The 17251-nt window shown below is 35.1% G+C and overlaps 2 protein-coding genes and 1 long non-coding RNA gene across 3 annotated transcripts; 2 read left to right on the forward strand and 1 right to left on the reverse strand.

Annotated features, from left to right (window-relative positions):
- Nucleotides 1-910: 910 nt before the first annotated feature.
- Nucleotides 911-1907, forward strand: LOC112528646 (growth-regulating factor 3-like; the record flags this gene model as incomplete). The annotated part of the gene is made up of 3 exons (XM_025139668.1): nt 911-1226; nt 1386-1526; nt 1720-1907. Coding segments are annotated over exons 1-3 (645 nt in total), but the record flags the coding sequence as incomplete, so codon positions are not given.
- A 5115-nt stretch (nt 1908-7022) lies between these two features.
- On the forward strand, nt 7023-8343 carry LOC112528103. Its single transcript, XR_003070796.1, has 2 exons — nt 7023-7059; nt 7998-8343. It is a non-coding gene; the product is annotated as an uncharacterized LOC112528103 (long non-coding RNA).
- A 122-nt stretch (nt 8344-8465) lies between these two features.
- Nucleotides 8466-11509, reverse strand: LOC112528102 (protein IQ-DOMAIN 1-like). Its single transcript, XM_025139024.1, has 5 exons — nt 11386-11509; nt 10985-11308; nt 9559-9804; nt 9345-9470; nt 8466-9260 (listed from the first exon to the last, which is right to left on the reverse strand). The coding sequence occupies exons 1-5, from the start codon at nt 11500-11502 to the stop codon at nt 8502-8504; spliced, it is 1572 nt and encodes a 523-aa protein (XP_024994792.1). The 5' UTR covers nt 11503-11509; the 3' UTR covers nt 8466-8501.
- Nucleotides 11510-17251: the final 5742 nt, after the last annotated feature.

Genomic DNA, 17251 nt, shown 5'->3' on the forward strand with positions numbered 1-17251 from the left:
TATTTTGGCAAAACCTCTAAAATGTGGTTATTTTGTGGCAAAGGGTTGTGTAAACCGGTTATTTTTATAAATTTCCCGCACATAAATAGGGATTGAAGTTTGAAAAGGGTAGAAAAATGGAGTCCTGAATAGTAAATTAAATGGCTGGCTTTGGCTAGGGTCCCCACGCACACGAAACCGCAGTGGGCCTTCCCTCCCGACGCCCAAAAATAGCAAATGGCTCAGCAGCGCCGATAGCGACGTATCCCGACGGAAACAGCCACGTTATTATCGCTTCTTCCTGCCACAACCCCTCCTGTCAGAAAACACCTTCCTCTAAACAGACAGCTTCTGTCACCCCCCTTAAACTCACAGTCACAGCCCATTGCAAATGTATATCTCAACTAGAACCAGTTTCATGCAAATTTGAATATAAAAAGTCAAACCCAATACGTAGCCTAGGATCATAGATGTGGCTCTGTTTCTTTGCGTTGACTGTTTATATCATCAATTGGACTTTGAAGAGAAAAGGAGGGTGACTGAATGCTGTCAACACTTTTCTCTTTAATAATCAAGTTTGAGCACACCCCCTATTCCCTATTTCCCTATTTAAAAGAAAAAGGAACGGCCTTTAAGCAAATGAACACTTTGAAATTAAAAGGGTTGGCTTCGATAATTGAATCTTTAATCTTAAAGGAAAAGATCAAGATAGATATGGTACACATTTTATAGAGAGAGAAACAAGAAAAGCAAGTTTAGAGAGAGAAAGAACACGGGGACCAAGATTGGTAGCTTTTTGTTCCGATCGTTTGTCCCTGTTCTTTAATGGGGGCGAATGTAGGAAGCATGGGAACCATCAAAACTCCAAACCTTTTTTAATTTCTAGGCTAATATATAGAACAAATCTAGGTTTTGTTATTTTCTTGGAAAAATGGGGAATGGAGACACAAGCAGTGGTGGTGGGTATGATAATATCGGAGGCGGTGCAGTCGCCAGAGATAACGATTCCGGTGAAGCAGCTACGGCGTTCTTGGAGTCTGATGTTGGGTTGGGTATGAACATGCAGTCTGTATCATCTTACCATTTTAACAAGATGACCAATTTCATGCCTACTGCTCCATATTTCCACCATGACCATCTTCATAAGCATCAAGCTTCTACAGATATCAATGGCGGATTAGTCTTTGGTAACCAAACCAGTATCAATAATCAAATTCCATCTGCGATTTCTTTGGAACCCTGTTCAGGTTTTTAAAATCTTTTCATACTTTTTGTGTCAGATTTCGGTTTCTTTTTTGAAAAATTGGGTTGTGTATTTACAACTTCCTTCTTTGGGTTAAAACTAAGTGGGTTCTTTTTCCTGTTTTCTAAGGAAGAACCTTGTTTTTTGGTATTGTGAAACACAGGGTCAGACACAGGTGGGAAAGTGCTTTTCACAGCGACTCAGTGGCAAGAGCTTGAGAGGCAGACGATGATCTACAAGTACATTATGGCTTCTGTTCCTGTTCCGCCTCAACTCCTAATTCCTTTATCCACTCAATCCAACAGTACTTTCTTTTTCTTTATTTTACTGTGTTCTTTTACAATATTTAAATCCATTTGGATTTGTTTATGGCATCATTCTTGAAAGAAAGCAAGCCTACCTTTTTCTCTTATTATATGGTCTAAATATTAAAAAAATCTGTCAAACGTTTCTTGTACATTCTTATGATGCTTTTGGTGAATTGATGCAATTTGTAGAAGTGGGTATTGACTTGAGGTTCTCAAGTGGGTCAGATCCAGAGCCATGGAGGTGTAGGAGAACAGATGGGAAGAAATGGAGATGTTCAAGAGATGTGGCTCCTGATCAGAAGTACTGTGAGCGCCATGCCCACAAAAGCAGACCTCGTTCAAGAAAGCTTGTGGAAATCCAACCCCACAACACCGACACCACCACCGCCGCCGCCACCACCACGACCAACGCCCTCCATATTGCTGCTCCTGTTTATACAAATACTATTAGTAATACAGAAATACTCTCTGCTGCCACTTCTTCATATCAACATCCCAGGTGAGTTTTACTACTCCAAGTGCCTATAAAACAAAATTTGCTTTAAAGTAGGCTTAGAATGTCTAAGCTTAATAATAGAATACTTTATAAAATATGTAGGGCCAAACTATAGAGTGATCTATCTAGAAGCGTTACAATATCTTTTCGGGGGCTGTCTGATTGGTTTTCCATTAAGTTATATACGAATAAAGTTGTCTGCACGGATTAATTTGTCTGTATAGATCGGAAAAAAGTTTTTGTTTGGGGTCTTTTCCCCAAATGGAATGATCATGTTTTTAATAGGAAAGCATAGGGTTGGGAAAAACTTTGGTTTTCTGGACAAAGCCTCTTCTAGAATCTTACTAAATAAGCAACTTTCTATATCATTAAGTCACTGTCAAACAGTCATACATAGCTGACCCAATAAGCTTCGAGTCTTATTAAGCTCTTTTAACTACTGGTAAACAGACCCTTAGGCTTTTTAATAATCTTTTTAGGATGCTTTAAAAATAAAGTGTCTTGCTAGTTTCTCTTATAGGACCCTTTTAAGAAGTGTCATGTAAACCATCTTTTTATGTGACACTTTTTCAAATAGTGTCATATAAAATAGTTATTAGAACACTTTATTTTAAAAACGTTCTAAAAAACTTGTTAAAACGTCTAAAAATGTGATATAACACTTTTAGATAGGACGTTTTTTGGTTTTGTTCGATAAAGTATTTTATTAGCATGTTTAGACAATTTGGACATCCAATAAAACCAATTTTGCTATAGTGTGCCTATTTTCACATGTTCAATGGTTTTCTTGTTATGATTTTGGTGTTATGTGAGTGCAGTGAATGGTTCATGAAGAATGGCACTACCCCTGTGTCTTCTTCATCCAACCAACAATTTCAGCAGTCAATGAATTCACCCAGAATCGGTTCAAAAAGGAATCATATTATTCCACAAGAATTTGAGGGCAACTACAGTAATCTTGATTCAGATACTGTAAGTGGCGATGGATCAGCTGGTGCAAGGCGGCAGCACTTCATTGATGCGTGGTCGAGAAGTGGAGGTGGAGGAGACAACTGCTCACTTACTTTATCGATGCAATGTAGTGGTGGGATCGATGACGATGATCGGAGTTTTCAGATAGGTGTTGGGATGTTGGATGCGGAAAGAGGAGGGAGTTTAGATGTGAAATCACATAACCAGTGGTTGAACCAGGGTTCTTGGATGGGTTCACCGCCTGGGGGACCGCTGGCTGAAGCATTGGGACACGGGATTGGTGGTTCGGTTAAAAGGCCTGTGACTGTGCCATCATCTCATGGCCATAGTAGCAATACGAGTACCAGCAGCTCGTGCGAGAATGGTGGCACCCATGGCAATGAGCTTAGTTTCATTCGATGATCCTGAACCTGAACCTGGATGGATGGTTTAGTTGAGGTCATTGGGAAAGGTTTCAGTGGCTTAATTGTAGTTGAGAATCTGTGGTTTCATTTTGACCTAACAATTTGTTTGTGGTTGTTCATTGAAGATAATGCCAATGAATTATGATGTAGAATGAATGGCAATTGTATGGTTGATTTTGGTAAGTTCGAAATCATGGTTTGTTTTGTTGACTAGATCATTGGGGTGTTCGTCGGGACTGTCAAACCGTCTGTATTGCACCACAAAATGCGGTTTAGAACTTTCTCGATGCGGTTTGCATTTGCATCAAATCGCATATTTTATATATATTATACATAACATGTATATTTATGCATATGTATATATATATATAAGGTTAGGTTTACGTGAGACCAGACTGTTTTTGTGAGACAACATTTTTACACTTGAAATTTCACAGCAAAATGTTGTGAAGGTAAAAGAAAGCTGACCCTTCACACTGTGAAGGTTACCTTCACACCGTTTTGCTGTAAAATTTCAAATGTAAAATATTTGTCTCATGTGTCTTACGAAAACAATCTTGTCTCACTTGATCTCATGTCTCTCTCTCTGTATAATGTATTTTATTCATTGTTCATTTATTAAGTTTAAAGTTTTGGATTTTGGATTTTGGATTTTGGATTTTGACATGTAATATTAATAAATTATAGCCAAATAATCCATTAGATATTTTTGGATTTACGCAAACATCCACAATTAGGTCATGATTTGTGTCTTCTGTCTTAAATTAGGGGTTGTTTACTAGCTTTCGACCAGACTTGCTTGATCAACAAATTTGACTCCGTCAGCAGTCGACTGTTTACCAAATCACGGATCTAACCAAGATCTTCCCGAGACAGCACCAAATTCATGCTATAACTGGGTCAGATCCATTCTTTTCATTGTTGCCCTTTCCTCATTCCTCCCTCATCGACTCTCCTCCAGAAAACCCTAAAAATCGACAAGATCAAGATGTTTGGTGCAAGTAGTACTTGAAGAGCATCACCTGTGAGCCTACAAACCCTCCGATCATGTATAACGTTCGCCCCCATTTCTTTCGTAGAACTTTATGGCCTTCGTATTCCAGTCCAGGACAACCCACTCTACCCTGCCATACCCCATCACCACTGCCAGTCTCGCCACTGCCGACGACAACATCTTCCACAATCCTTTCTACGATAACTCTTCCTCACGATTCACGAACATATCCTCTATGTAAACCCTGGTTTCATTAAAAACGTTGAGTAACTAGAGAAAAACAAAACGAGTCTAGCTACCACCACTTTCGCTTCCTTTGTCGATGATTCGAAGAATTTCAATTCCTAATCAGGGATTGGGTAATCGGTCGAATACTGTGATGGTACATCTTGAGTATGGTAAAAGAAAGGAACCCTAAAAATTGTGTCGTGAAAAAAAATACATTTTTCGTGGATTTCATTCGAGAAGTTCGGGTTTTGAAAGAGTTGGTTGATTTTGTGTTTCGAGTACTGATTTTCTCAATATGGGTTACAATGGTCGTTTCATTGCTGGTAAGCAATTACCAAATACATTTGGTAAACATGTTTCTTTGGACAACATTTACCAGGGACAACACTTAGGGGTTGTATTTTTTCCTCTTAATAGTTTCATTAAGAGGCAGCCTCTGAATCGCTAAGAGGTGGATCTTGTTTGGTAAAAAAGTTCTGCCTTTTAATGGTTGTAAAACCCTCTGAACGGTTTTGTATCTTGGGTCTCCCTTAACCATTCAGTGCCCTAATTTTTCTCTTAACAATTATATTTCATTTTGCATTATATCACAAGAGCATCTTAATCATTATGACTACTTAATCATTCTGTACCAGATCATTCGTCAACTACCAAACAACCCCTTACTCGAGTCAGAATTCTTACCCGACAACATTTACCCAATAAGAGTTGGTAAACGGCCTCTTACTCTCAAGTTTCAAAATATTTCAATATCTATGCTATATTATAAAACATTTGACAAAAACTCTTAAAAACCCCTTTTTATGCGTAAAATACTGTTTATTAATGCATATTACTTAAAACTCAAGATTGCAAGTAGATTGTGCGTAAGTACAACTTATTAAAGCTTCATATCTGAATTCGTATAACTAACTGCAGATAAACATAATCAAATACAGGATAAACATATCATTTTAAATGTAAAAAATCTAAAATATAATTAGGATAATCATTGAGTTCTGATAGAATATTTAATTATTTTCTTTATAAATGTTATATTATTAAATCAAAAATAAATTATTTCATTATTAAATCTAAATTAAATTATAATAAAAAATAAATTAAAGAAATTACATAAAAATGAGAACTTTTAAATAGTTGATTTGATATTAACATTGATATATTTTTTTCAAAATTTTATAATATCTTCAAATTTATATTCTATTAAAAAATAAAATTATTATTGTTTTCTTAAAAACACATAAAATCGTATTATAATATCGACATAGACAAATAATAAAATAGAATATTAAAATCGAGATATGTCTTGTTGTATTGCGCGAGTACTCTTCTAGTTTAGATATAATTGTCGCCTTACTCACAATTTCAAACTTCAATCGTTTCAGTCAACTTCAATTGACACCAGTTGACACTTTTAATTTTTTTGGACTATGATTATGTTACCGTTGATTTTATAATGGAGTTTTAATCTTATAATTATTAATTGTAGGTATAAAGTGGCGATAGGCACAAATTGCATATGCAGTGCAGTTTGGTCTTAAAACACATCAAACTGCACCACGAACACCCCTAATATATACATGGCATAACAACCCTATCGGATCGGTTCCATCCATTAGATATTACTATTGGTTATCCATTAGATTTGATTTAATCCACTCAATATTTTGATACAAATTTCAAGCAATTAGTCCACCATTTCAAACAATTATTCATATATTTTATTAATTTATAAAAAAACACTACGTGTAAATATCAATTAAAAAGTAATTTCCTAAAATGTTAGTAATTATATATAATTATTAATTATATGGTTATTGGATTGCATCGATTCGATTTTATTGAATTCTGAATTGTTATAAAAAACCAACCGATTCAATTTAAATGTTGAAATTTGGATCTAATCCAATCTAATTACAACTGAACGTTAAACTTATCGGTTTTAATTGAATCGAATGATTCTACAAACCCTTAATCAAATGGATAGCACTGGATTGGTCGTTCAAACACATCAAATGTCAAAGGCCCAACAAGCAGCCCAATGATGTTGACCCACCCGTTAAGAAAACCCAGTCCTCATACCGAGACCCGATTCAATTTAATTTTTACAGGTCTGGATCTGGAGTTTCTTCGGGTTGTTTATTTACCTCTAAATAGTTTCATTAAAAGACAATATATGAATCATTAAGAGGTGAGTCTTGTTTGGTAAAAAGAAAATTATGCTTCTTAATGGTTCTAAATTCCTCTGAATGATTTTGTATCCTAATCCCCTTAACCATTAAGTGTTCTAATTTTATTATAGACAATTACCAAACAATTATATTTCATTTTACGTTATATAATAAAAGCCACCTAATCGCACCAATCTATTCTCCCTTTTTCACCCAAATCAGAGACGAGCAGCCATTACCGAATGGGCAGGCTCAAATAACCAGGTATGAGGTTGGTTTTTTTAATCTTCTCTTTCGAAAACGACTTGCTAATCGAGGATAAAATTAGTGAATCGAACCCTGGATGCAACTCGTTCACTGCTGCCATTGCACTGTGATTACAGTATAATGCACTTGGGGTTTCTTTCTGACCTAATCATGCGCTAACAGGGAGTTTATAAACTTTGATGCATCGTCTCCGAATCTCCGTCATTCACAAGGTTTAGAGGCCAATGACCAACACTTGGTTCCTATTATTGTCGTAAAACCCCACCAATCGACTTGAAACACATCATTAAGCACTAATAAGCTATCAATGGAGGCTTAAGCTTAGAAAACTACCTGGAATTGCTGCTGTGGCCATGAACTTCGAGCTCCTTAAAACTCTCGATCTACAGTCCATATCCTCATGATTCTCCTTGGATTTTTTTTCTTTAGGGTTTTGGTATGCAGTATTCCGTGATTCGAATGCGTCTAAATTGCTCATATGCAACTGTTTCTGCTGATATTGATGTTACTATGACCCAACTTTAGCAAAATGTCAAAAAGGACCCTCCTTATTTGATGTTATCGGAACATCCCCAAAACCAAAATTATTTCATCACCAAGTCATGTGTATATGTGAGTCTAGTAATACGGTTGTTACAGAAGCTATGCTATTTCCTTAACGGCTTTGGTTTCTTTATTCAATGTGCATATAACAGGTTAATAGGTTCGGGGTTTTCTCCTAAAAAGGGTTATACTTGTATAGACGAGACATCACTAGATAGTCCAGCCCTCAAAGAAATGAACTTGTATGAAGCAAGAAAAAACTTAAAATAACATATAGAGAAACAAACTGCCTTTGGGCTGAAACTGACATGTAACATTATGCTCCATTGACTCCACTGACGTGCAAAAAAGTTATGGAAATTCTTATTAATGATAATTTTGCTCCATTTCAGATGAGTTGATGTCGGATGTCACGACAAGATGCTATCAGAACTCCTGAACAAAATGAACAAATGGGACATGTATCGGTTTGATTCCTCTATTTATTCTGCCTATTCCAAACATGCTCTTGTAGCTGATTCCATGACTTCTGGTTGTAGGCTTCTCATTGCTCCCTTTGAAAATCTTTTTCTTATACATGATACTTAACAAGTGTTATTTGGTCTGACAATAATTCTTACCATATTCGTCCATAATAATTGATTATAGTGTTGTTGGAGCTGTGTTGTTGTATCCTACCATAGCATGAGCGTGTTCGATGTGTGACAGTAGTTGGAAACAATGATGAGAATACATTTAGTACTTGATATATGAAAATGGCTACAACGGGAACCCTTAGCTCTGTTTCTGATCATCATACTACCCCCTAAACTAGATGCAACTTTTCTCTTTGTTATGTTGACATGCCGCTAACAGCTATCATTACTGCAATTCTCCCTGATGGCCATCAGGTTAGTTCACCTTAGCCACCTTCTTAAATCCGTAGTAGAACAGGGGGAAATTTCTCCAGCGGTGCTCTCTGCATAATACCACTGCTGTCCCATACCAACATGACCTACTTGGACACTCTTGAAACTCGGACTCCTCAGGTTGTGGCCATAATCATAATAATGAGCCTTGTAATCGTCACACGGATCTGGGATGGGGTATGCTAGTCTTTTCTTTGCAGATCCCACTCGTTCCCTCTCTGGTGTGGAGGGTCTCTGCCTAGGTGTGCTCTGTGACCGTGTTTTTGCTTTAGCAGACTCTGTTGCAGCCATGTAGTTGGGTATTGCTGTATCGTTTGCACAAGTGCTATAGCGACACATGCTCCCCATGACACGTGGGGTTGACCGTAGGCTTTGTATGTTTGTGTTCACGTAGCTTCTCTCCTCTTTTAAACAGCGTGGACTTGCCGACCGTATCTGTAGTGGTCTTGTCTTGATTGGAGATGGGGTGATGGGTTGTTGACCATTGGAAGGACTGTAGCTTGATCTTCGACTGGGTGAGTTGGGGATGTAATGTGAAGTGTGGTGTGGCAGTTTGTGCATGCTGGTACCTGAACGAGAATTGGGTCGTGAATTATCAATTTCAACAGTTTTTATGGAGTCCCTTCTATCAAAGGAAGCTCTGCTGCTTCTCTGGTTTTCCCATTGCTTTGCTTCTATCCATCGATCTAACCAACTAGCACTTTCTTCAAGCTCCTCATCCATATTAGACGGATTTCTGTTGGGTTTCTGTGATTGATTATGCGGTTTTGGTTAGTATTTAGTATTAGAATAGACCTTGACCATGAAACAAGTGTTGGGGATCCATTGTACCTGTTGGGAGAAGGCAGTAGCAAGAGACGTTTCACGATCCTTTCTGCTCTGCAATATAGCGTCAAGCTCTTCAAGAGTGTGTGGTCTGTCACTCCAATCATCTGGGAAGCAACTTCCATCTCTGGACTGTAATATGAGATTGGCAGATATTCCATAGTCACATACTCAAATATCTAAAGGACATGCTTGTGAGACTGAAAAGAAAGCTGCTTACCATGGACTTCCTCTGTCTTATGTCCTGAAGGTATTTTGACTCCCAGAAATTTGCAGTTTCAGCTATCATAGACTTTCTACCACCATCATGTGAGAGCCTGGATCTTTGATCTTGTAGGCGAGATTGCACTCGGAGAAGTGCTTGCATGCATTTTAAAGTAATGGTTGCTTGCTTCCTCACATTCTGACCTCGAATAACTGCTTGAAGCATCACTATCCCCTTCAGTGCTCGTAATGCACTTCTTGCCTTTTCAACCAAGCAAAATGTCATCATAAATAAGTACACACACACTCATTCAGAACAAATAGCGATAAACAGCATTCTGAGGGCATATTCAACGGGGCAAAACACTGTTTTGCCAGTTTGGAAGCTCCAATCGGTTGGCAAAATGCCGGAGATGGAATAGAAACGGCATTTATGTCATGTTTCCGTCCAAAAGGCATATACGGAGTATGGTTAAAGTTCAATTTCTTTTTGGTGTTCAGGGTCCACCAAATTGGTTTTTTGGGTGTTGTGGTTGGATATGGCATGAGATAATATAAATATAAATTAATGTATACTAACAAAAACATATACACAAAGGACGGCCCACTAGGATTTGACAGGTGACTACAAAATTTCAAGGTTGATGTTTGCCACGTGACATCTTAAAATGGTCAGAAAACTGAGCGAATAGGAAATCTCAATCTTGATGTTTGTCACGTGATCTCACGCAACTCTCAACAGTGGAAATGTCTTAAAGCAGCCTCCTAGAGGCACGGACCAAACGTTGGTGCAATCACATACAATACTTTAATAAACATTTAAATTCGGTAGTTGTTAACGTTATAGGACTGTTGCCTTTATTGTTGTGCCCAACCCACATGGTTTGTGATATGGCTTAAATTCGATGTTACTGTGATATTATTTTTTATGAACAGTAGTAAGTTTGCAATTAAGTATTATTTGTTTATCTTATAGTAAAAATGGAATCTTTTTATTATGATTACTTGTGCCCTGCCACTTGAGTTTCTGCACCATGTACCCACTCATTACTCAACTGCCAGTAAATAATATACCCAGAACCAGAAACCTTATCACCAGGAACAGTGAAGGAGTGATGACTTCATTTTGATTAAGGTTTTGTTCTACTAAACTGTAGATTAAGGTTTTGTTCACCTAAACTGGATGGATCATATGGAACTTTCTACCTCTGGCTTCTTTGGTATCCAAGAACTGCAATCATTCTAGACATTTCATGGTTCTATATCTATCTTTTACAAAAACTGAAAACAAGTAGGGATGAGTGAGAAATTATATAAAGTAGCAGACCGTTTGCAGGGTGCTAAACAATAGAGTAGAAAGATGCGCGTGGTTTTGGGGGCATAGATTTAAAAAAAGGAAGGCTTTTTTAAGTAGTATGGTAGGGAAAGGAAGCAAGGATTACCAGGTAGCCACGGAAAGATGTCTGAATGAGAATGGCAGCAAAATGGTGCTTGACAGAAATGGAAGAAGGCCTGGTGGTGAGGCGAATAATCTCCGCAGCTGCATGGGCGGTTGTAGCCGCAGCTTCTGCGGCTTTTATGGTGGCTGCTGCCATTAAAATGGCATGCTTTTCTTCATCTGTGGTAGCCAAGTCGATGATATGTTTAGGTTGTTGGGGAACATCATTAGTTGATGCTTTATTATCATTATCCTTCACTTGACTTTGATGTTGTACAACAGTATTATTAGATGATCTTCTAAACAACCATCTTCTCTTCTCCCTCTTCTGCAAGAAAAGCATATGAGTTACAAAGATTAGAGACTCTGTATATGTGTGTAGAACAGATGAGATGATGTTGTTACCCTCATTTCATCATCCTGATCTATATTTTCATCTTGTATTTTGGTAGCATCCTTGGTTGGATACCTGAAAGCCCTCTTGACTGCTGTTAACCATGAACCACTTCCTTTCTTTCCCATATGAAGATTAGAGAAATGAAGATGGTACGACGTAGAGGATGATAGTAGGAGATATATATATATATACACACACACACATATTTATATATAATGAGTAAAGTGATGATGGATGGGAGGTTGGGTTTTAATTGTCCAATGAGGTTTGTATTCTGGTACCCACTCCACTGACAAATGTGATACTATGAGGGGAGAGGGTTTGGGATCAATCCAAAGACTAATGTGCAGGGGCCAGGGGGGCTCTTTTAGGAGCCAGAAGCCATGACCCATTATTAAATGACAACAATCCAATATGAGACCACAAACCTCACTCACTCACTCACTCACTCAGTGACTTCACGTGGTCCATGTACAAACCCCAAGGACCCAGTTACTGTGGGATGTGTCTAGGTGATACCCTCTCTAAAAGGTTGGGAATCTTAGGGTTCCTCCTTGGGAGTTGGCAGGTGGACTGGGTCAAATGTATACTTTATTTGGTTTGACGATAGTCTTATCCTTTTCTTGGTCCCTCGTTTATTGCATTCATGAGTTGGGCTTTTCCAGATCTCGACTCATTGGGGTTCGACCCACCACAAACCCATGTGCTGATTCCTATGTCGCCCTGGTCCAAGTACAAACCCACCCCATTGGCCTCTGTCTCTGTTTAGTCTTGTCCATCTACTCTCTTATTTATGTTCGGACTCTCCCTTGCCAACAACACACCATTCATTGTTATTTATATATAATGTACAAATTATTTTTCAGTTAAATTTGTGAATACACCTGTTTGGCTCATGGGTATTAAAACACCCGTAGCTGTGTATTTATGTGTTTCTGCAAGGAATACATCTATGGAGATGATTCTTGCAAAGTGTATTGGTCTTGATGAATATGATTCTTGCAAAGTGTATTGGTCTTGATGAATATGAATAGCTGGTTATGTTGGTCATTATTATTAAGTTGATCAATTTTCCTTTTTTGGACCATAAGAGTTGATGGGCTTAAATATAACCCAGCTAAACAAAGTCGTGTAAATCAAACCAAACGGACCTGGTATAGTCACCTGAATGTGGGGTCTAAAGCGTAGAACGGTTATCCGTGTACTCTTGTATTAAAAACTTGTATGGTTGTAGGTTTTATTTTAAAGTCCAAAGTATTTAATTTGTGGTTGTGGGTACAACAAACATTATATGATTGTTGTTGGTTAGATGTGTTTTGACTTCATATTTTCTTAGAAAATAAGAATCCAGCCAGCAACTTATATATTAGATAATCAGATGTTGTAATTAATTGCTTTAAATGTGGTATTTTTCATGTATTATACGTATAGATTTAACGATTTTCAACCATCACGTTAAAATTTCTAGTATTCATTTTAAGGAATCGAGTCAAGTACAAAGGTATCTTAATGATGCATGCAGCATATTGTGCGTTTTGCGGTCCCCCACCTTATATTATTTGGCATCTCAATATACGACGCTTATGTGCTCAAACATTTCACTCATATGTATTTGTGCCATAAAACCTATAAAAGACTGTAAACACATAGCATGCACATAATATTTCTATAAACATTTCACATTTTTGATAATATGTTTGAGGTATTGTAACAATGGATGCTCATGGGTTGGATTGATCGGGTTAAAGATATTTCAACAACTCAACCTAATGCTTGCGGTTTGAAAAAATTTAACTCAACCCAACCCAAACCGTACGAGTTCGTCAGGTTGGTAATTTGGTGCATTAAGATATTCTTCTAACTTTGAATATGTTATTTCTTTACTCATAATTTCTTTTTCATCATCAACCATTTGATGCAACTTATCCATATTTTTTACGTATATCACATTCAGTTAATTTTCTCAATCTACATATATATGTTCACAGTTACTGAACATATATATGAATGAGTTATATAGATATGTGAATAGATTGAAAATATGTGTATATGAAGAGCGTACGTGATAATGTAATTGTCGAACGTATATATTAATATAAATTCAACAATAATATTAAATCTAAGAAATAAAAGGATATCAGGTTTATCGGGTTGGGTTTAACTCAATATTAATCCAATACATACGGTTTGAAAATTTTACAACTCGATTAGGTATTAGGTTGTTTCGGGTTGAGCTATTTCGCATTGGGTTGGATTTGGTTGAGTTGATCGGGTTTTTGAGCATTCTATTTCACATTTAAGATTTTTATATCTAACCAATCCGTATCAATATTAAATTTTAAGTCAAATTTGGCAAATCAAACAAAAAGTTTGATATAGATGGATTGTTTAAATATAAAAATCTTGAATATGATATTTAATATTTATTTTTTATTGTATCAATTAACTTTCTTCTATTAAATTGATTTTTTTTGCACTAGTAAAAAACAATTTTTATTGTGGTAATTTCGAATTTTTTTAAAAAAATATTCAATTTGATATCTGAATCTTAAAAAAACGAGATTTGAAATGAAGAATAAATTTTATTGCATTAATTTTTGGATAAAAAAAGAATTTTAGTTATTTTTCTTTAACTATTTTGTAAGTTGGTTCCCCAAAATAAGAATCAGATGCAAGCTGGTTCCCCAAAATATGAATCAGATGCAAGCTGGTTCCCCAAAATGACGATTTTGAAAGTTGGTTCCCCAAAATGACGATTTTGAAAGTTGTTTCCCCAAAATATGAATCATGTGAAAGTTGGTTTCATTTTGGTACAATTTTTTCATTTTAATATGATTTAACTTTTTATTAAAAAAATATTTTATATTCGGTGAATTTAAAATCAGCGTATTTACTTTTCATTTAAAGAGTTCATTTTTTTTATTTAAACAAATATAATTTTCATCAAAATCAAATGTGATTCACGATTAATTAATATATTTTTTAAAACGTTTTTCTAATCATATGTGATTTAAATCTTAAAAAACAATAATTCAAATTAAGCATTAAAAAAGAAAAATAATGAAAACAGAATCATATGTAATGTGTAGCAAAACACATTTAAAATATGAGATCACATGTGTTTCAAAACGTAATTTGTAATTTGCATATATCACATGTAATGTTGTAGATAACTTACATTTTGTTCCATTATATTAATATCACATATGATACATTGATAAAAATTAACGATTATTTTTTGAAGGAAAAAAACGTCGATTAATTTTGCATATTACATATGATTTTTGACGAAAATTGTAAAAAAATCTTAAATGAACTACTTCAATAAAAATAAATATTTTAAATGAAAAACTAAAGCACACTTCTTTTAAATGTTGTAAGGAATAAAAATACAAAAACTATAAAAACATCATGAATAAATATCTTAATTAAATGTAATAAATAATTAGATAATCTATATACAAAACACACACACACATACATATACACACATATATATATATATATATATATATATATATTATAGAAGGGGATAAGGAATAAAGGTTCAAACGAGAATACATGTGATTTTTGCAAATACGAAAACACTTGTAAGGTCATTATTTTGTTTTGGGGTTTTCTAACCCCACCCCCTCCTATTTCTTTTCCCCTACATTTTCTATACCCCCACCTATATAATATAATAAAATAATTAAAATTTATTTATTTTATTTTTCAATTTTAACCTTTTAATGCTTTTAGTTTTCACCCTTCAATTTTTTAAATACTTTTCTATTATACCCCCTAGGTTTTTTATCTATACTATAATTACATATATTAATTAACTATATATTATTATTAATTGAGTATTAAGGATACATATTTTTTTAATAATTATATAAATTAATTAACTTTATATTATTATTAATTAATAAAGTATTAAAAATATGTATTTTTTAAATTATATATTTGTATATGAATTTTTTTCAATATTTATACTTTATATCTTTATAAAAATTTATTATATTTATTTACTTTTTTATTTTTATTTTATACCTTATGATATTTATATAATTACAGCTCCATAATTAAATAAAACGATGTTCAATATTTGATTCATTTTGAAGTTATTGACGAGACGATTACGATGATGTAACTTATTAAAATCTAAAAATATTTTTAATAGGAATGACAACGGGCCGGGTTCGGACCGGGTATTGGTATCCCTGTCCCCGAAACCGATAGCTAAAACAGTCCCCGTAACTGTCCCGATCCCCGTTGGGGATCTTATCAGGGATCCCCATCAGGTCCCCGCGGTTTCCCCGATCCCCGTTGGGGAACCCATTAAGGGTAAAAATTCTCTTTTTCACCGTTGGTTATAACCGAACCCGAACCCGAAAACGATATGGAAAAAATTACAATATGTTAATAAATAAATATATATATATACACATATCGGGCCGGGCCGGTGATCACCGTCCCCGCCCCCGTCCCCGTTAAAATCCCCGAATTCGTCCCCGATCCCTGCCCCGTTCCCGTTAAAATCCCCAAATTCGTCCCCGATCCCCGCCCCGTCCCCGTTAAAATCCCCCGATCTCCGCCCCGTTATTGAAAATACGATTATAATAATATAATTAAATCAAATAATATTCATTATTAGGTTCATTTCGAAGAGATTGACGAGACGATTTTAATGGTGCAATTTGTTAAAATAAAAAGTATATTAAAAAATGAGTATGTAAGATGAACAAGATGAATAAAGGGTATGAAAATGCTTCCTAAGARGTTAATTTCATTGTTAGATCTAATTTTAGTTAATATAAAATTATGTTTTTCAATGTGATAATAGTGTAAAACGAAAAATTAAAAAAATAAATTATATATATTAAAAATATTTTTCATAGTATTATAATAATATAATTAAGTCAAAAACTATTCAATATTGGTCTCATTTTGAAGATATTAACGAGACGATTATAATGGTGTTACTTGTTAAAATAAAAATATATTTTTAAATATGTTTTAACTGATATAAGATTGTATGTGTTAATTTGATAAGGATGTAAAATAAAAAATTTAAAAGGAAATGATGTAAAATAAATTAATTAACTAATTACAGGGACATAAAGTGTAAATTTAAAATTAAAATTTTAAAAAATTTGGTGAATGTGAGAGTGTGAGTGAGGGAAAGATGTGAGGGGGAGGGGGTGAGAAGTGACTAAAGGGGGTGGGGATATCAACCCCTTTGTTTTAAGTCATGATTTTAAAAGGATTGAAGGGCAGTAAAATATTACGGATGTGATAAACAGATTAGGAATATCAAAAGCATTCAGAGGTAAAATAAGAAAAGGAAACTAAAATCACCTGATAAACAGACATAGTCGATGATTCTGGATGTGATCGTCACATGTTTTCGATTAAAATCGCACCATTATCACGGGAAAATCACATCATAAGAAATCTTGATTTATCAAAGCATTATCACAACGAAATCACATCATTACAACAACGGAGACATAGATATAACAAGTCTATTATGATTTCAGCAACATTTAAAGGATAAAGTCACTTCTAAGATAACAATAAATTGCTGATAAACATGAATATTTTATTTATCATGATGTGGTTTTTTTTTGTGATAATGATATGATAAATCAAAACCAGTGATTATCATGTCCACAATCATCAGCTTTGTATGTTCGTTATATGATTTGCAGTTTTTTTCCCATTCTACCCCTCCATGCCTTCGTAATTCCTAGTTATTTAATATTTTTTTGCTATCTTAATCCTTCTAAAACCATGACTTAAAACAAAATGACAGGCTTACAATTGTTCTCGTATTTGTATAAATGACAGTTGCTCTCATTTGAACTTTTCTCTCCCCTCCCCTCCCCT

The sequence above is a fragment of the Cynara cardunculus genome (genome assembly GCF_001531365.2).
Source record: "Cynara cardunculus var. scolymus isolate 2C chromosome LG 15, CcrdV1, whole genome shotgun sequence".
In the NCBI taxonomy this organism is placed as follows: domain Eukaryota; kingdom Viridiplantae; phylum Streptophyta; class Magnoliopsida; order Asterales; family Asteraceae; genus Cynara; species Cynara cardunculus.